This window comes from Brachyhypopomus gauderio, unplaced genomic scaffold, assembly GCF_052324685.1.
Source record: "Brachyhypopomus gauderio isolate BG-103 unplaced genomic scaffold, BGAUD_0.2 sc89, whole genome shotgun sequence".
Taxonomy (NCBI): domain Eukaryota; kingdom Metazoa; phylum Chordata; class Actinopteri; order Gymnotiformes; family Hypopomidae; genus Brachyhypopomus; species Brachyhypopomus gauderio.
The window spans coordinates 322621-343773 of record NW_027506910.1 but is presented as its reverse complement, the minus strand read 5'-3'; the positions used below and the strand labels follow the sequence as shown (position 1 = coordinate 343773).

Sequence of the window (21153 nt, the reverse complement as noted above, 5' to 3'; positions counted from 1 at the left end):
CAAGGATCATGATAAGGATTCATCTTTAAACGTTAGCTGATCATGAACGTTTAAATGTGTACCGTGGCTGGGGCTTTTATTAAATTGGGATTGTATACACGGAAAAGCAGGAGTACAGTGTACAGTACAAAGTCTTTCTGCAGGTGAACACCGCACAGCTCTGTTGAACCAGGATCCAGAGTAAAATAATCTTCACCGTTCTTCCTTATATACATATATACACACGCTTGTGTCCCCTTAAGGTGACGTAGACTCACTTTCACAAACACACACATTGTGTCAATTCCAGCTCTGATGATCACTTACTAATCAGACATCACTGATGGGCAGTCATCTCTATGCTGGACTCAGTATCACAACTCAACTTCAGGATCTCCTAAACGTAAAACATTACAGCCCAAAAACATGTAAGGGAAGATTCCAATGACTTGATTGGCTGCCATGACCAAAGTAGGCGGAGCTGTAGGTTTGCGGTCACTATGGGGCCGTCGGGCGTTTACTGGGCTTTCCCAGTGACCGTCTGGCATCGTGGGCACAGGCAGTCGGGCATCTCGGACGTGTAACGTCGACAACGAGGGCAGCGAGATAGCGAGATGGGCACTGCTGCTATGTCGTAGGTGCTCTCCTCACGGATAACGCCACCTACAGGACAAACAAGGGAATGGCGTTGGCTACTGAGATCGTACAATATGACTGTGCTCAGAGGCTGTTCTCGTAGACAACCAGATTAAACCAACGAGGCCCATTGATGAGAAACCAAACATCTTCTGAATACTTAGAATTAGGCACTACAGAGCCAAAAATTTCAGAATCCTTGACTTAAATGAACCCACGACCCTCCGGTCAGTTCCCTAACCACTGGAAACTCAGTATTATGAATTGCTACATGACCTAATGGAAATGCCTTCGTGTGCAGCACTGACATCTGTGTCTGTAGCCCACTGGTGTGCCGTGTATGCACTAAAACCAGGAGCATGTCTGCGTAGCACTAGCAGATCTGACCCTCCAGGTTGATGAGGAAGGTGCCTCTGTTGGTGACGGCGTCGGCAGGCAGGTCCCGGGGGAGACTGTTCGTCAGGGTCGTGCGGGAGGCCATCATCAGCTCCGTCAGCTGGGAGCAGGTGGAGGTGGGCTCCTCCTGCAGCGACTGATGGGTGGAAGCAGGGAGAGGTGGAGATGAGCACAAGGGTGGAGAGAATCAGGACTGAAAAGAAAATGCTGTGGGGGCGGGGCTTCAGAAAAGAGCACACTGAGGGCGGGGCTTCAGAAAAGAGCACACTGAGGGTGGGGCTTCTGAAGAGAGCACACTGAGGGCGGGGCTTCTGAAGAGAGCACACTGAGGGCGGGGCTTCTGAAGAGAGCACACTGAGGGCGGGGCTTCTGAAAAGCTTCATAAACAGGATCCCTTGTTTTTAATGCCTCAATGGATTTTATTTTGCATATTGATAAAATTCCCATAATGCTTTACAAAACACATTGGTTGACACCGCGTACTCAACAAGCTGATAAAGTGTTACCTCCATAAGTTCGAAGAAGAGGCCGGGCTCAATGGCGATCGTGAGGTCATACTCCACAGCATTGCATCCTGGGATAGAGGACAGAAAGGAGTCTCTGATAGCACACGCCCCCTCCACAGCCTCCTCCAATCCCGGCTTCCGCCATACAGAACTGCTTTTGATCCAGCCACTCCGGAAAAGAGTGTCTCCTTCTACAGAGAAAGAGAGAAAATAATGTTGATGTTGAGCAGGTGAGATTAGTCATCTGTCTCGCACGGGCAGGTGTGTGTGTGTGTGTGTGTGTGTGTGCACACACCATCATGCCCTGGTGCATGCTGGTACACTTCCTCGGCCAGGTGAGGCAGGATTGGGGCAATGGACCGTGTCACTCCGTCTAGAATCTCCTCCAGAACCGTCTGGCATGATCTCCTAGCCAACGAGTCCTCAGCTTCACAGTACAGCCTGAGAGAGAGAGAGGTGACCAGAACTGGGGGTTAATACCTCAGCTGGGGGCAGTTAGCTGGGTGGTCAACACACATCAGCTGGGAGCTGATTTGGTTAACTTGGCTTGGTGGGCTGGTGTGAACACCATGGTAATATAAGCCACTGTATGCCTGCCAATCACACGAACATGTATGTCCTTCAGCATACAGAAAGCCATTAGCAAGGCCTTCCTAGACACCGACAGGGCCATCTAAAGACCACTGATAGAACATATGAAACAAACCAAACTGATGGATGACACCCGCGATTTCTACTGACAAGTGTCTGAATGAGACACACTGAAGTTCTAAAGTACAAATTAAACTGCATATAGAACACTGCCACTAGATGGCAGCGGAGACGCAGCCCACCTGTCTTTGATGATGCTGAAATAGAAGCTGGACAGATCTCTGGAGATGAAGGCCTGGAGCAGACGGATCACCCGGCCACAGTCAAACTCACTGTAGGCATCGCTTACCTAACACACACACACACACACACACACACACACACAGTTAAAACCCCTTTGTACCAAAACACATTATCCAGAGTGACTTACAAAATGCATACTAGTGACCACAAGGGGGCGGTGATACCCTAGGCCAGTGCCAGGGGAGCAGTTTGGGTTAAGACACTACAGTCATGGCCTTGGGCCTGGGAATCGAACCCACAACCCTCCGGTCACAAGACCAGTTCGCTAACCACCAGACCATAGCCTACACAAAAGTAGGCAGATCATCCAAAATATCTACTAGATCATCTAAGCACACATGGCCACACCCACACATGGCCACACCCACGTCAGGTTCACCTTGATGCTGTAGTCCCGTAGCAAATGCAGCAGGTACTGGTCTATGTAGTACATTTGTTTGGGGTCCACGGCCTGTGTGCGCGGGTCAAAACCCTGCAGGTTCCCCAGGAGAAACTTCAGTGTGTTCCTCAGCTAATCACAGAGAGATACACATTATGAGATACATTTTAAAATACATTCTCCATCTATTCATCCGCAGTATGTCCCTGGACAACGAGAAAGCAGAAATAACGTGTAGTTTAAATTATTTGATTTGATAATAATTGATAAGTCTCTCTCAACCACTTAATCCAACAGTACCTGTTAATAATACCATCAAGCTAAAGCCCTGGCTAGACAGGCATGCGTCTACAAGTCCATCTCCACTATAAACCCGCCCCTGGCTGCAGGTGGGCGTGGCTGACCTTGTGAATGTTGTCTCTGGCTGCACTCAGTGACTTGGGGCCAATCTGGACCTCAGAGAACACGTTGGATTCTGCCACCCACCACCTCAAGACATCTGCGCCATAAGCAGGGGAGACGGCTGGGTCCTGAGACAGAGGAGGAGACAGACGTGATTGGCCAATGGGCTACAGGGTGATCAGACAGAAGAGCCATCACATTTATAGAAAGGTGGGGAACATTTGGATTGGGTGGATAAGTGGTTAGTGATGGTCTGGTCCAGACGGATGGCGGAGTTGATGGACAGAGGGGTTTCTGGGTGGGTGGTGAGGATGATGAGGAGATGGGGCGTCTCCTCTCAGTGTCAGAGAGCTGAGTGACATTCATAAGATGTTTATGACCCTACCGACCCCCCGTGGATGACAACATCAGGGTCAACCACGTTGCCTAGAGACTTGGACATCTTCTCGCCTTTCTCACTGACCACAAAGCCGTGGACCACCAGAGACCTGACACACACACACACACACACACACACGGCAAGTTAGGACACAGGTGCGTATGAATCACTTCACGATATAAAACCAAAACCTGAGCAGTCTCAAACTACATTTGTCATGCCACACACACACTCACTTGTAAGGTGCTCTGTTGCGCACAGCCACACTGGTTAGCAAGGAGGACTGGAACCAACCACCCAGCTGGTCCTTCCCTTCTAAATACACATCAGCACGGGAGTCTGAATCTGAGAGGAACACACACACACACACACACACACACACACACACACACACACACACACACACACACACACACACACACACACACACACACACACACACACACACACACACACACACACACACACACACACACACACACACACACACACACACACACACACACACACCACTGTTAATGTTATGAACACTATTATAATGTTATTACAATTCATGCCAATAAAACCTTTTGAATTTGAATGTAAGAAGAGGGAAAGGGAGGAGAGATGGAGAAAGAGGTTTGAATTCAATTAATTCTTTGGCAACGATTGTTGATTACAATTCATGCTGAACAGGCCATTTGAATTTAAGAGAAAGAAGGACAGAGAAGAAGTCTCCATATGTCTCTCACACTCAGACAAGCAGGACATGCTAATAGACAAGAGACACGTTTAAGCCAAGACATACGGGGAGAGAGAGAGAGAGAGAGAGAGAGAGAGAGAGAGAGAGAGAGAGAGAGAAGTGACGGGGATGTTGAGACTGAACATATGGCAGTTGGTGCCAACTCAAGTTCTAACTCCAAGTTCTGTTTATCTGAGACGCTGAGACACTACTAATGTGTATGTGGGCATTGATTAATGTGTGGCAAGGCGCCTAAGTCAAAATGAGCAGAGATCAAAGAGCTATTTTGATCAGAGCACCCATCAGAGGGTTGATCTGCAGATGTAAATCAGCCTGAGAAAAACACGTTTATCTAAAGACACTAGTCATTACAAAACCACACAACAACCAAATCTTACTTCCTGTTACAGGACGAACAGGAAGTCCTGAAAACTCTCAGGTAGTTTTGCTGGATGAACAGAAAAAAAGCAACACGCTAAATGTGGTTGGTGAGAAACAGGCAGGACACTCGTGTTTGACCAGTAATGGCTCACTGCCATTTCATGCCAGTATCTACCAACAACTGCTTACTGCAGCTTTACACACATCTACAACGTGCTTCCTCTACGCAGGGGGTGAGAAGAGAGAGAGAAAACCAGGCAGAGACACACAGTTCTGGTGTCTGTGATTAGTGGGTTAATGGGCGGGTCAACACAGAGAGGTTTTCATCATTGTCATGGTTGCTATCAACCTTGTGCTGCTGCAGTGGACAGGTTGAACCAGCCACGCTTGGCCTTGATTGGGGCTCTACCCTCTTCCTCACCCACTGAGGAGATATATACATGAATAAATCTACATACATGAATAAATCTACATACATGAATAAATCTACATACATGAATAAATCTACCGCTCTGTTACTTACAAAGACACACAAACCCACCGTGTAGTACAGCTGCCCAGGAAGATCCACTGTCAAACCAGATATCCAACACGTCCTGTCCACGCTCATAATCCATCACTGATCCTGCATTACTCTGAAGTACATGCGCGCGCGCACACACACACACACACACACACACGCACACAATTCAATTATAATTTTTTTTGTCGTAGATTTTTTAATTTCCCCCATAAACAGAAAACGGTCACTTGGTAATGTCTCTTCAGCACAACAACAGTGAATCATCCGTCCGATCTGGTTACTACGGTCTTGGTCATGGCCTGTGGCGGACATGTTCACACGCACCGGTCAGTTTACCTTCTTAAGGACGTCAGGAGGAAGTAATGCTTCTATAGGCTCCTCCCACCAACTGTCACTTCCTTTCTCTGTGAACACCTTGGCAATATGAGCCACTGTATGCCTGTCAATCACATGACCAACAATATCACATCTATAGGAGCCAAATGTGTACATGCTTTAGTTAATAATCTACTAATCTGTGTTTCTCATTTGCCTAAAGGATCACCTGTCTGAGCCTGTGTTCTACAGGCAAAGAAGGAAAACATTTAAACACAGTGTACTACCCAAGACTCTATGTTATATACGTGAACTTCAGCTTATAACTTACAAATGCTTTAAAATTTACCATTTATTTTTGCCTTTATCTAAAAAATAATCATGGGAGTTGTGATGATTTGGACCGTTACGTGAATACATGGTTGAAGTCACAGAAACTGTGGGACTTTTGATGGGTTTTGCCATGAATGTGTGGTGTGTGTGAGTGTGTGTAGTAATACTTGTTGAGGAGAGGTTCTCCTGTCTCTCTGTGGTAGAACACTGGTATTGGGACACCCCAGCTCCTCTGTCTGGAGATACACCAGTACGTCCGTCTGTCCAGCATGGCCACCAGACTGGACCTCGCTGACTCGGGCATTACCTTCACCTTCTGGAGAGCTTCCTACACACACACACACACACACACACACACTAGATTACATATTGTGTAGGTAGATATTAGTATGAGACAAACGCTACACTTCCTCCCTTACATTCTCTTCTGCCCAATCACGTAAGCTCATTGCGCATATGTAATAAATGACCAACAAGCTCATTAGTTGTGATGTAGGGCTACTTTGTGTTGAAACATTGTCATGTTCAGACTGGAGATGTCATTCCTATTTACATTTTATTCATCTGGAGTTCAGTTAATCTTAAGTAAAGATATCGTACATCATTTGATTGTGGCAACAGTATTATTAGTACAATCCATTTGAAAATCTAATTATATTTTGGACATCCGAGTGTTTCTATGTATTGCCTCAATCAAGTTGAGATCTGAATTTCTATTTTGATTATTAGGACATCTGAAGATGTAACTCTACTTGAGTCTTTTTATTACATACTTTTACTCTTTTTTTCCTTTTTATTTAGTTTTTCTCCTACTTGTATAATCAATATTTTAGAGTAACAGTAATTCTACATACACCTTTTGTCTATTATACCATTGAAGCTTCAATAATACATCAGCCTATAAATCAAACCACCTCAATTTCTACATACTGTTTAAAACTTAAAACTGTTCCTTATGCTTTTGTTATTACTGCTGCACAGATGTTGCAAAATCATAGCAGGACTTTTACTTTGACAGTGGGAGGAGTCACCTCAGTGGCCCTTTGTGAGCATGTGCAGGATGGGTGGCTCACCTTGGCTTTATCTTTGAGGCTGGCTGTGTTGATGAACCACTGTTTACTGGGCCTGATCACCACAGGTGTCTTACTGCGCCAGTCGTACGGGTAACTGTGCACACACTCTTCCTCCTTCACCAACGCACCAGCGGCACGCAGCATAGAGATCACTGATGCGCACACACACACACACACACACACCTCGGTCAGGCCAAGTTTCAAATTAAACATCAAATTAAACTGTAGCATAAGTATTTAGTATTTATTAATCATAAAGCATGTAGTTACAAGAGTCAAAAATTAGAGTCTGGACTCTAATGACACAGGACAGGACAGGTGTGATACCTGAACAGGTGCGTTACCTGTAATCACCTGTACACCCGCCCCCCCTCACCTGTGGCAGTGCCCTGGTTCAGCACAGCCTGGCCCTGGAGATCTTCTCCAGCAAGCTCCATAAACCTGCCGTCCTCATCCACCATACACTCCTGCAGAACGAGAGAGACAGGGAGGATGGGGGACAGGGGACAGCAGAGGACAGAGGACAAAGATCTTGAGAGGAAGGCAGGAATGCAGTTAAATCAAACTGCCCAGACTTATGAGAATCATCGTGATTGGTCCTTCAAGACTTGACTGATGTACCACTGGCAGGCTGAACTGAGTGGCCACGCTGTAGTCCTCCATGCCATGGGCTGGAGCAGTGTGAACCAATCCTGTTCCTTTGACCATGGTCACATGATTCGCTGGCAACAGCGGCACCTCTTTCCCGGAGATTGTGGGATGCTGGCAGACTCCACCCTCCAGATCAGACCCTAGACAAAAAAGGAGAGAGAGAGAGAGAGATAGAGAGATAGAGAGATGGAGAGAGAGCGAGAGAGACAGAGATGATAACTTCATTTGGAAGTGGTATAATGACAGGAAGTAGCATCAAGAACAGGTAGAGACACAAATGACAGCCGTTTTCACTTAGCAATTTGTTATCAATACAAATAACTATATTTGTTAGACATTATATTACTGTACATAACGAAAGAAACAAAGCGAAATGAACCTGCCATCAGCATCACATTCAAAAATGTACCTATGAATGTGGCCAGATTCTGCAGGTCAGTCCCTAGGGCTGAGGTCAGACTGGCAATTCGCTCAGTGGCCACTAGGAGGAGCTGCTCGTTATCAACTCTCTTCACCAAAGAGTACCTGTTGGCAAGACACATGTATCTGTGTTCTTTTACACAATACTTGCCTAATATGTATTTATAGTATATAAGTGTGAGGGTGTGTGTTTGTGCTGTGGGTTTTGGATGATGGAAACTTGGGAACTTTCCATTTAATCGTTATATAACTGTTATATGTGAGACTTGATTCCTCATTGCAAAGAGCTTTACAATAAAATCTAAAATTCCTGGTTATTCCCAGATTTCCACCACAGTGTGTGCGTGTTTAATTGTGTCTTGGGTGTAAAACACACTGCCTAAAACTCACTGTGCTTTGGGCATAAAACACACCGCCTGGTTGGCTGGTATTGTCCAGGGCTGTGTTGTCCACACCAGCACGGACGGTTTCCCCAGTGCCTCTGAGCAAACAACACATATGGAGTTAGTGTTTGTACTGTCAAATGTGCTAGAGCCTGGGTGTGTGCATGAGTGGGTCTGTGTAGAGGACAGGAGAAAGAGTGATGGAGCAGGGGAGGGAGAGGGGGAGAGAGAGACAGAGAGAGAGAGAGAGAGAGAGAGAGAGAGAGAGAGAGAGAGAGAGAGAGAGAGAGAGAGAGAGAGAGAGAGAGAGAGAGACGGTGGGGGGGGGGGGGGGGGGGGGGTGGTACCTAAGCTTGGTGCTAGTTTGGGTGGCAGTGCCGTCAGGGGGAAGGTGGCGTACACGGATCTGCTCTGGTGTTCAGGGTGATACTCCAGCTCAGCTTCAGCCAACGCCGTCCTGCACACACAGACAAGCACCTCGATCACTCCTTACAGCACTCACACCAATCACTCCTTACAACACTCACACTGCACCTCTATCACTCCTTACAGCACTCACACCAATCACTCCTTACAGCACTCACACCAATCACTCCTTACAGCACTCACACTGCACCTGTCACTCCTTACAACACTCACACTGCACCTGTCACTCCTTACAACACTCACACTGCACCTCTATCACTCCTTACAGCACTCACACTGCACCTCTATCACTCCTTACAGCACTCACACCGCACCTGTCACTCCTTACAGCACTCGCACCAATCACTCCTTACAGCACTCACACCGCACCTCGATCACTCCTTACAGCACTCACACCAATCACTCCTTACAGCACTCACACTGCACCTGTCACTCCTTACAACACTCACACTGCACCTCGATCACTCCTTACAGCACTCACACCAATCACTCCTTACAGCACTCACACCGCACCTCGATCACTCCTTACAGCACTCACACCAATCACTCCTTACAGCACTCACACCGCACCTGTCACTCCTTACAGCACTCACACCGCACCTGTCACTCCTTACAGCACTCACACCGCACCTGTCACTCCTTACAGCACTCACACCGCACCTGTCACTCCTTACAACACTCACACTGCACCTCGATCACTCCTTACAGCACTCACACCAATCACTCCTTACAGCACTCACACCGCACCTCGATCACTCCTTACAGCACTCACACCAATCACTCCTTACAGCACTCACACCGCACCTGTCACTCCTTACAGCACTCACACCGCACCTGTCACTCCTTACAGCACTCACACTGCACCTGTCACTCCTTACAGCACTCACACTGCACCTCTATCACTCCTTACAGCACTCACACTGCACCTCTATCACTCCTTACAGCACCCACACCGCACCTGTCACTCCTTACAGCACTCACACTGCACCTGTCACTCCTTACAGCACTCACACTGCACCTCTATCACTCCTTACAGCACTCACACTGCACCTCTATCACTCCTTACAGCACTCACACTGCACCTCTATCACTCCTTACAGCACTCACACTGCACCTCTATCACTCCTTACAGCACTCACACTGCACCTCTATCACTCCTTACAGCACTCACACTGCACCTTTATCACTCCTTACAGCACTCACACTGCACCTTTATCACTCCTTACAGCACTCACACTGCACCTTTATCACTCCTTACAGCACTCACACTGCACCTCTATCACTCCTTACAGCACTCACACCGCACCTGTCACTCCTTACAGCACTCACACTGCACCTGTCACTCCTTACAGCACTCACACCGCACCTGCACCTCAATCACACACACCTGCATACCCACACACAGCCGGAGTGGCTAATCGGGAGATTCGGGAGGATTCACGATGGGCCGGCTCATGTCAATCTCTAGTTTGGGCCGATTGGGATGGAAAAATAATTTTGGGCTGGATTTGGGAATGAAACTCCCGGGCTGAAAAAGTGGCCCACTCCGGCCCTGAACTTTAATATATGTTACTGAAATGATATACACACACACACACACACACGCACACCGCTTCCCCAGTCCACCATGTTCCCACCTGGATGAAGGGGACCAGAAAACAGGCTTGTAGTCCTGATAAATCAAACCCTGCAAAGCAACACAGATCACTGTAAGTGCAATGCAGATCAGACCAGGGAAGAAATAATGCAGTGATTCAACACACAGTGCAATGTAGTAATCTATCAGGATTCCAGTGGATATAATGATATCAGTTTTGCAAAGGCCAATATTGTGATATGATCAACTAACATCATAATGTGAAGCTAGATTAATTTTAATGGGCCTTACTAAAATACTAAAATAAAAGTCATTTATAAAAATAACCATGAATTAAAATAATTATTCTGTGAATCAGCCATAAAACCCTAAATAAATATTTTACATAGAATATAATATTAAATAAAGTACGGTAATTATTAAGGGTCTTCAGTGGGTGTGATGCGGCACCTTGCTGTGCATTTCCTCAAAGAGGCTGAGCTGCGTAGCTTCATACTGTCCGCTGAATGTGTAGTAACAGCCTCCCCAGTCCGCCATGACGCCCCAACGCTGGAACGCTGCCCGCTGACGCGCTATGGCTCCTTCCGCAAACTCACGCGCTGCAAAGGCACAAAACACAACTGTTCAAAACAAAAATAAACCACGTTTATTGGCGATGGACGATATAAAGCAGTTGCACTGTTTGGACGGCGCGCTTGTCGTATTGCGAAGCTTTTGATACATCTCGTTATAAACCAATGTTTTTTGTATTTTATTTTCATTGCAGAGGAATTATTGTTTAATATTTGCACAATAGGCATTGATTATGCTTCAAAATAAATAAATAAATAAAAAAGGAATGCTTTCTTTTCGTTACTTAATGTATGGTGAAGCTACATTGTGTTTATAGTACTTTTGATTACAATTGTATACTTACTAATTTATTTGAATTATAGGGGACTAAAGATTCTTTATGTCTAAAAAAAATCATACAGATAAACACATTATACAGATAAATTGCATATCTGCATTGCTTCTACAAACAGTATCCAGTATCAAATAATGAATAGAATGCATTGTTACAATCCTGAAAGTTACTGTCTTTGATCTAAAGAACAGGTGCCAGTTGTAATTATCGAGTCCCGATTGCTGAAATAGCCAAAACCGTGTGCCGCTCTGTGGAAGTGCAGCTGTGGGTACCTTGTCCTTCTCGACCAGGAACACCACTGAGGCGATTTGGAATGGGACCATGTCTCCCGAATATCACCTGGCCATGAGTGACCTCCCAGACCCTAACTCCTTACCTTTCCGTCTGACCTGCAGAGGGGTCAGATCTCCTACATGCAGCTCCCCCAGCGCCTTGAGTTCGATAGGCAGGCCATGGCAGTCCCAGCCAGGCACGTAATGCACCCTCCTCCCACGCAACACCTCGAAACGGTTGCGAATGTCTTTCAGGATCTGAGCGGAACAGCACAGTTACGGTCAACACTCATCACCATGGCTCACAATCCACGGCTGCCATTTTAGAGACGCAACCGGACGCTGCTAAAATGGCACCCACAACGAGTTAAGATTATGCACAGACACCATGCTTCAGAGAACACGCACAGACACCATGCTTCAGAGAACACGCACAGACACCATGCTTCAGAGAACACGCACAGACACCATGCTTCAGAGAACACGCACAGACACCATGCTTCAGAGAACACGCACAGACAACATGCTTCAGAGAACACGCACAGACAACATGCTTCAGTGACCACGCACAGACAACATGCTTCAGTGACCACGCACAGACAACATGCTTCAGAGACCACGCACAGACAACATGCTTCAGAGACCACGCACAGACAACATGCTTCAGTGACCACGCACAGACAACATGCTTCAGTGACCACGCACAGACAACATGCTTCAGAGAACACGCACAGACAACATGCTTCAGTGACCACGCACAGACAACATGCTTCAGAGAACACGCACAGACAACATGCTTCAGTGACCACGCACAGACAACATGCTTCAGTGACCACGCATAGACAACATGCTTCAGAGAACACGCACAGACAACATGCTTCAGAGAACACGCACAGACAACATGCTTCAGAGAACACGCATAGACAACATGCTTCAGAGAACACGCATAGACAACATGCTTCAGAGAACACGCATAGACAACATGTCAAACACCAACATTGTTCATTTCCTTTCGTCTTAGCTGCTGCTGATTGTATGCAGTTTCAACATTTTATTCTAACTATTCGGACGTGATTGTTAATGCTTTCCTGATTATACAATATGCATCTTAGTTGTTATGAAAAGCTTGTAAATGCCCTGAAGATCAACATCAGCTCCACTTGCCTTGTTAAGTGCGTGGCCCACGTGAGCGTCTCCATTAGCATAGGGCGGCCCATCATGAAGACAGAACTCCTTCTTCGTATTTCTCTCTCTCTGCCAGCTGTACAACTGGTCGAAACTACAATCCTTGAAAATAATACAATACAGAACAAGATAAACTTAGCATACAAAGCTCACATTTTCTTATTAAAAATATACCTGCTTAGAATGGGTTTAAATCATGAGTTTGTGGTCCAACATCCTGGTTTAGGACATTCTATGACACATTACTAAACAAAATACAAATGAGACATCTCAGTCTAGACTTTGGCCTTGCGTTATCCACCGGAGATGCTTTTTTCATGAAATACTTCCTAGATCCACATTTTGCTTAACGCTACCCCCAGACACCATCACCAGGTGATCCACATTATCTAGTCCAATTCCCAGTACACCTGTACCAGACATTCAGTGTTCATGGCTTAACTTAAGTGTGCTTGTAGAGGAGATAAATGTGAACCATCCGGTGGGCCAATAAGATCGGTCTTAGAAACAATGTCCCAGATCAAAGAGCACTTTAATCAAGTTATCATTTTGCCTTAGCTGAATACAATCTTAGAAAACTACTGTTAAAAGAACTCTTAGCTGATGTAAAGTTGGTTAGTATGAAATACTTTATTATAGGAAATACATAGTTAGAAAAACATATATATACACAGACACACACACAAAAGGGAAATAAAATTGCAACATGATGAATGTAATATAAAAATAATAACATTTTTTAAACAATAACACCCTTCCCTAAATGCCTCTGGCTGGCTAAGACATGACTTGGACAAACTTTACTAACCCAGCTGGCGTGTGCGCATGAAATGTTCACCTACCCTTTGGATCTGCAACTCTCGATCCAGTAGTTTCTGATTATTAAGTTTCATGGGAAATTCAGTGCGGGGGAGCAGAACCGTGTGGCGGTACTCGGCGGGTCCTTGGACGCCGGACGGCTGTGCTGCGTCCCCGGAGGAACTGACAGTTGGGCCGCGGGTGCATGTGAAGGATGCGGGATGGAGCAGCGCGTCCCTCCGCCAGCCCAGCGCGCGTCCCGCCACACTCCGCCTTACTGAACAAATACGGCACAGCAGCATGTGGAGACCCGGGTACTGTCTTCCCAAGGCTTCGGTTTGTAAATTATATAAATATATTGGACTGGACCACCCGCACAAGTAGCCCAACTACTGCCTACGACCTCCTCCGGTTCTTACAACTCTACTGTTTCTTCCGGAATGATTCTAGCGACGGACATGTACGGGTGCCGCGAAAGGAGAAAATAAATACCGAAACGTGTTTCGTGTTTTAAAGGGAACACCAGAGGGCGCTGTTGCGCTGTTGCGCTGTAGTTGTGCGTGTTTGGTTTTACCGTATGAACTAAATAAACTTGCGCCCGTTTGGGTTCATGTTCACAGTAGAGATTCCGCCCAAAATCCGCGTGTAAACCGCTAGAGATCCGACTGATTAGTTCTGATAAGTGCGTTTGTATGGGCTTTATTTGGGAGGGAACTTATTATTGATTTACTCGAATCTTTATTCATTGTTTACTGTTATTTTATATTACTCATATCAATACAGTTGATTATCCGTTTAATGTTTTATCCGTTGTGTTCAAATGAGCAGGTATATGAACGTATGTTCAAGTATCTTGAACATCAACAGCAAACAAACTAGTGAAGCTCTAGTCACTCCAGATTCCAGTAGAAATAGACACAACCTTTCAAACTTGATTTCTTTATCTTGGTATAGAAGAGAGCGTGCATACTACACAACTCGGTCATATTTTCTCCCCTTCCGTTTGGTTTTCGCGGTCGTTTTAATTGAAGTAGACACGCCACCCTCGTCTGGTTAGTTATCTCTAAAGAAGCGACAGCGAGGAGCCGCGGGGACGAGCGGCCGTCACGGACACGCGCCTGGTGGACACACCGATATAAAGACAATCTGGACCTACTACCGTTAAACACCGCGGATGCATAATAGTTCATAAAATTAACAACCACATTGATATTAATTCAGTGGGATTGCATCTGTAAATGTAATATAAAAAAAAAACACAGTATATTATATAGTATATTATATAATAGTATATTATATAGGCTTATATATATATATATATATATATATATATATATATATATATTATATATTATATTATATATAGGCTTATATATGTAAAATGCATATATATATATGCATTTTACATATATATAAGCCTATATATAATATACGGTTCCATTAAAAGTAGGAAGATGTATGTGAATAAAGTTTTGCAGCTATATCTGTCGTGCGTCATGAACATAATAAAATGTTTACGACTTCGTTTAGGCTTACGCAGCCAAAACAATTAAATGTTGTTTGTTTGATTATTTAATTTTTAACTAGCCTTGTGTATTGAATCTGCGTGGTAGGCATTGGGATAATGTAGGAATTATGAAAGAAGAATATTAACAAAGGGGGCTATTAATATAGGGGCGGGGCGTCTACACGTCCGCGTCAATCACTGGGCGAATAAAACTCTCGTGGTTCTAACCCGAAATGATTTTGGTTAAGCGTCGTGCAGAGTGTAAGAAAGGGGGGAAGATCCTCGAGAAACAGACAAGATGATTAAAATAATTACCACCTGCATTTGGATGGTCATACTCTTGTGTTTTTCGACCCAGGTATGTTATTCAGCATAATTTTATATATATATATATATATATATATATATATATATATATATATATATATATATATATATATATATATATATATATATATATATATATATATATATATATGCGCGCTAGTAGTAGCTAAAGGTAAAATATACTTTTGCTATTTTTAGGCTGGTGGGCTACATCAAAAAATGTTTATGCAACGTTTATTCTCTTCTATCCTCTGCGGTAGAGAATAATTATGAGTGTGCTGAAGTTGATGGGCATCGCTCAAACTCTGGCGTGTGTAGACTTGCCTGGTGTATTTCTCCATTATAACAGCTAACATAGGCTAATGAATAACATAGGAAACGTGGTATTTGACTGTATAAACTACTTTAGTTATTGAATAACTAACGGACCTGTCGTCTGTGATGTTGGCAAATGTAACGTCCGCGTAGGTGATTATTAAGCAGTGTGAACGTGTAGTTCAAAAAACCTTCTGCCCGCGAGCGCAGGGAGCAGGGAATGTTTCAGGGTGTAGTTAAGGGTGTAGTTAAGGGTGTAGCAGGGCCGGCGCCAGAACATATACAGTGAGGGGGCGTCAGAAAATTTCGGGGGGGCGAACGTAAGTTGTTGAGCGGGGGGGGGGGGGGCGTGGCGAACGTAGGTTGTTGAGCGGGGGGAGGGGGGGGGTTTGCGTGTAACGATTGTCGAGCGGCCGAGGGGGCACCATGTAGCGATTGTTGTAAAATAAATGGGTCTTATTTTTTACATTGAGGGGGCGGGACACCTCGCCTGAGGGGGCGACGCCCCCATTCGCCCCCCCGTGGCGCCGGCCCTGGGGTGTAGTTACTGGTGTAGTTAAAGGTGTAGTTACTGGTGTAGTTTACATCTGCTCCCGCAACACATTTAGTGTTTTTTTACTGTTACCCTACTTCCTTTCCATTGTTTCCTACGGTCTTCATCTGTCAACTTCTCTTTATGACAGGGTCTTACATTCAGGCGCACTCATTTAGTCACATTTTACATGTATATTTAAATTTACATCTTCAGCTCATTCGTTCACTTATTTTGTCTCCACGTTGATATATTTGCCATCTGTTTTAAACAGGCCTCTTCAAACTCGAGTACCAACAGCACTGGGTCATCCGGGGCGGGAGCCAGCGCGCTCCCCAGCGAGCTCAGCCTCTTCCTCCCCCTCCTCCTCCTCGGGGCGCTCCTGCACGCCCGCTGTTGAACATGCTGAGCTCAACCGCTTCCTCTTCCTCCCCCTCCCCCTCCTCCTCCTCCTCCTCCCCGCACACGCCGGATTACTCTGACCAAGAGACTGAGTGGTACCGATGGACCAGGCAGGGTCTCCCAGCGCACTTTTGTACCTTCTCGTGAAGCGGCAGATTTGTAGGGAGAAGAATCGTCGTGACCTTCCCGATTTAAGAGGATGAACTGTTTCCTTTTCTCTTTTCTTTTCTTTCCTTCTTTTCAGTTGTCATCTCAGCCCGGCTCTCTCACGCCTGGACAGGAAGACCTGTTATCATAGCAAAGTATCATACAGAGGATGTACAGAAATGGGCTCCGTGAAACGTCTTGCCCCACAAGTGTGCCACTGTTAATGTATTTATCCAAGATTAACCTTTCGGTCAACTGTCATATTGTGAAAAGCCCAGGAAATCAACGAGTGTTGATTGAGGCGAACGAAGTCAACCTTCACGGCATGTGATGCGTGCATCTGCCACGACAGTCTAATATACAAATCAGTCTAACCAGTTCGTTTTTACATCTAATCTCCCACTTACATTTGACTAGGCCACTATAATGAAACATTCTCTCTTTTTTGCTTTTGTATGGGTCGTTAGTGTTGCTATAACTGTCACGGTACAATAAAATAACGATTACTTCATCTGTTTCGACTGTTGTCATATTTTAATATTCACCCCTTTCAGAACAAAGTACTGTTTATTTGAGAACACAGCCAACGCAGTTTAGGGGTTCTGGACTCGCCTGCACGCCTCTATTGCGAGATGGTCTGCTCAGCAGGTCTGCGGGTCTTCATTGCAGAGCACTGTTTTCCCTGACTAGAAGCTTGCTGGCTCCGATCATATTGCACATCGTTGTTCCAGCAGACCACAGCAAAAAGGATTTTCTGGTGGAGGTCCAACCCTGCGATTATGTAAATTAAAACAGTAGATTGGTGTTATCTGAAAACTGATTTGGTTACTCACGTTAACGCCAGAGCTAGAGTCTATAGGGGGTAAAATTAAACCACACACATGGCCGAACACACACATAGGTTACTGCCAGAGATGTTTCATAATGCCTCACAGTGGGGTTTGGATGGTGCTATTCTGCTGAAAGTTGCTTTTGCCTAAACAATGGATGGAGGTCTGTGCGTTCCTCTGGGTCCCATCTCAGCGCGTCCTCGCCGAAGCCTGTCTTGGCTAGTTTACCTTGAGTTCACACGAGGTTAATTGAAGAACTCAGAAAGGAACGGTCTAGGTGAGGCTCAGCCATCCGAGGGCTAAGACGTGAAAGCAAAGCACAATTACAGGGGAAGTTCAAGCAAGGAAGACATGCTGCATGCAAGGTCATGACCTTTAACCTCACTGAGTTGGTTAGCATGGTATGCCAACTCGGAGCTCTTAAACGGGATAGTGTGGGCTTAAGTAGAGTAAACTAGAGTAGAGTAAACTTAAGTAGAGTAAACTACAGTAGAGTAAACTTAAGTAGAGTAAACTTAAGTAGAGTAAACTAGAGATAAGCCCAGTGTCTGATCTGTAGTGATCCTGACAGCTACACAGCTGTCAATGAATATCCAAGTCAATGTAATTAGCTTATTTGTCCTTAAACTACATAACAGGTTATTTTAACAACTAGAAAGAATGCAGTTATGCTGAGAGTCAGGACCTGTCTGCTTTTTGCTGTCTTGTTATTCAAATGCATTTTGCAGATGAAGAGCCTTGTATTCAAACCTTGTAAACAACCTGAGTTTACTGTCTGTGCCACGCTCATGTCTAAAGACTCGTGGAGACCGAGCATTTAAGGTGGTTGCTCCAAAACTGTGGAACACACTTCCTCCACATTTAAGATCAGCTAACACTGTAGATACTTTTAAAAAACAGCTAAAGACTTTCCTTTTTACGCAGGCGTTTAGTTAGTGGTGGAGGTTGCAGCCGTTGACCTTGTACACTGTATTTTATTTCTGTTTTATAGTGTGTTTTTGTGTCTTTGATTTATTTTATTTTATTTTCCGTTGTAAAGCACTTTGTGGCTTGTGCCTGTGAAAAGTGCTATATAAATGTATTTTACTTTACTTTTACTTTACTTTACTATTCTATGGTTCTGTATAAATTCGACTCCTAACGTTTGAAGGTTCGGAAAGGACCATGTAGCGAAACCTAAAAACCACCAGATTTTGCTGAGACATAACAGCAAAGTGCAAAGCAACCATGCACCTCTGCACACAGCAACACACAGTGATGCATGGTGCCTATGTCATTCACAACAGCATATACAAACCCATGTGACAGACACACACTCAGTTGGAATACACAAAATACCACCAAGATATGCACATCAGTAGTACTACAACATATAGGCAACGTGGATACACACACACACACACACACACACACACACACACACACACACACACACACACACACACACACACACACATACGCACACACACAAACACACACACATGCACAAATTGACTTCTCCTCCTCTCCTATCTTTCCTATGGGAACCTGATTACATGACAAAAGCTAGCATTGTTCTCTGTGATACAGAGTTTCAGCAGGGCCAACTTTCATCTGTCTGTTCTATCCATCTTCGAGTCTCCTTTCAGTTTATGTCTCACTTTTGTCTCCTTTTTCTCTCTCTGTTCTCTCTGTTCTGTCTCTTATTCCCCCTCCACAATGTGAACTCTTCACATTCCTCCATATTTCATACTTTAAGGCAAAATCCAAATGCATGTTGACTTGTATATTTCCTGTATTTATGAGTGTTTGCGTGTCTGTATATATGTATGTGTGTGTGTGTGTGTGTGTTTGTATATATATATGGAGTCAGACACCCAGAGCTCAACGACTCCCTCCACAGTGCTTCTGTAAATCCTTGGGTTCTGGCTCATAGAGAGTCTGCTGTAGTGAAGTGAAGGCATGGTCTGGTGATTAGGGAACTGGTCTTGTGACCAGAAGGTTGTGGGTTCGATTCCCAGGCCTGAGGCCATGACTGAGGTGCCCTTGAGCAAGGCACCTAACCCCAACTGCTCCCCGAGCACCGGGCTAGGGCTGCCCACCGCTCTGGGCATGTGTGCACCACAGCCCCCTAGTAATCACTAGTGTGTGTTCTAACTGCACAGATGGGTAAATGCAGTGGACAAATGCTGATTGGGGTGAAAATCCCAATTGACAAAAAAGTGGCAATGTAACTTAGGAGGATGTGGGAATACGCTGACTCCCCTGGGTCCGCTTGCTCCAGACTGCTGAGTTTTGAACTATGCAACTAAAACAAGGGACCAAAGCCAAGCATTTTGGAGATGGCTATGGGGTGTGTGTGTGTGTGTGTGTGTGTTCTAATTTGAAGTAAAATAAAATTTGGCTCAAGTTAAAGGATGCCGTGTAATTAATTGCCCACAATTCCTTCCTGAGACTTTCTTTTTTCTTTACTATCTACTCATAACAATAGTGGGTTTTAGGCTTTCATGCTTTTCATTCATTATTCACATAAATGTTGAAAAAATGTAATATTCAATGCTGCATCATAGAAGGAGGAGGCGGGGCATCTGGTCTTTACTTACTCAGTTCAACAGTCAGTGCCTTTACCATCCTGTCTCTCGCTGTCTGGTGTCCTGTCAAACTCACGTGCTGTATCAGGCATCTTGCCTTTTACAGGACTGGGTTAGAAAACAATAATCCCGTCTGTTCTCTCCTGCTTTCTCTTCCTCCGTCTCTCTCTGGTCAGGTCTAGCACTGACGCACTGTTTCCTTTGCATACCTTAGAGATTTTGATTACACGGGTGAGGGACTCACAGTCCTGGGCCTTTTATAACTCTTTGGAATATTTGCAGGATCGGGTTACAGAACCGATAGAGGATCTGTGTCAATTAAGAACAGATTAGACCCCAGTACTGGTGTTGTTTAAGAGACCTTATAAAACACCAGTGGTACCAACACTGCCTCTCCTGTAGGAGACTGGGGTTCAACTCCCACCCAGGAAAGTGCTATACCAATGATCCTTGGGCAAAACACTTCACCTGCCCAAATATGTAGCATGATTGAAAAATTGTAAGTTCTGGATATGAGTATCTGCCAAAGTGTAAATTGAAAAAATAAGATAACACTTTATTGATCCGTAAATAAATTACAGTATATAATTTACAAATATATAGTATACAAATATACAAACAATACAAGGGCCATCATACCATGCACTCAGCAGCAAACATGTAGACACATCTGTGGGGTCAGAGGCTGATTTGAGTTAAATAAAAAATACAATATGTCAAGATATGTCGGTGTTAAGATCACATATCCTTGTTTAACTCAAACACAGGGAAAGGGGACATCAAACAGAACAACTTCATGAAGTATTTAACATACAAAACAAATGGACTGGAGTAGTTCCTTATAGGGGGTGAGGAACAGGATTATCAGATGTGTGCCGTCGTGGTCTGCTAGTTCCACTCTCATTGCCTAGTTACAGTAGTCAAGAGTGACATTATGGGGTACTTGACTTCATTTACTTCCTCAGGA

At 44.9% G+C, this 21153-nt stretch overlaps 1 protein-coding gene and 1 long non-coding RNA gene across 3 annotated transcripts; one reads left to right on the top strand and one right to left on the bottom strand.

Moving 5' to 3' along the window:
* Positions 1-59: 59 nt before the first annotated feature.
* Positions 60-13996, bottom strand: iars2 (isoleucyl-tRNA synthetase 2, mitochondrial). 2 transcript variants are annotated; one of them, XM_076992100.1, is made up of 24 exons: positions 13601-13996; positions 12738-12860; positions 11678-11831; positions 10845-10993; positions 10435-10484; positions 8719-8828; positions 8379-8469; positions 7978-8093; positions 7539-7708; positions 7294-7384; positions 6918-7069; positions 6012-6172; positions 5533-5635; positions 5215-5308; positions 5023-5097; positions 3808-3916; positions 3578-3680; positions 3195-3320; positions 2791-2922; positions 2351-2457; positions 1813-1958; positions 1518-1708; positions 1003-1147; positions 60-642 (listed from the first exon to the last, which is right to left on the bottom strand). In XM_076992100.1, the coding sequence occupies exons 1-24, from the start codon at positions 13856-13858 to the stop codon at positions 497-499; spliced, it is 3102 nt and encodes a 1033-aa protein (XP_076848215.1). In that variant the 5' UTR covers positions 13859-13996; the 3' UTR covers positions 60-496. The 2 variants fall into 2 exon arrangements, with proteins under 2 accessions (XP_076848215.1, XP_076848216.1); XM_076992101.1 differs by lacking the exon at positions 5023-5097.
* A 1251-nt stretch (positions 13997-15247) lies between these two features.
* Positions 15248-17297, top strand: LOC143493557 (uncharacterized). The gene is made up of 2 exons (XR_013125497.1): positions 15248-15421; positions 16512-17297. It is a non-coding gene; the product is annotated as an uncharacterized LOC143493557 (long non-coding RNA).
* The last annotated feature ends 3856 nt before the right edge of the window (positions 17298-21153 follow it).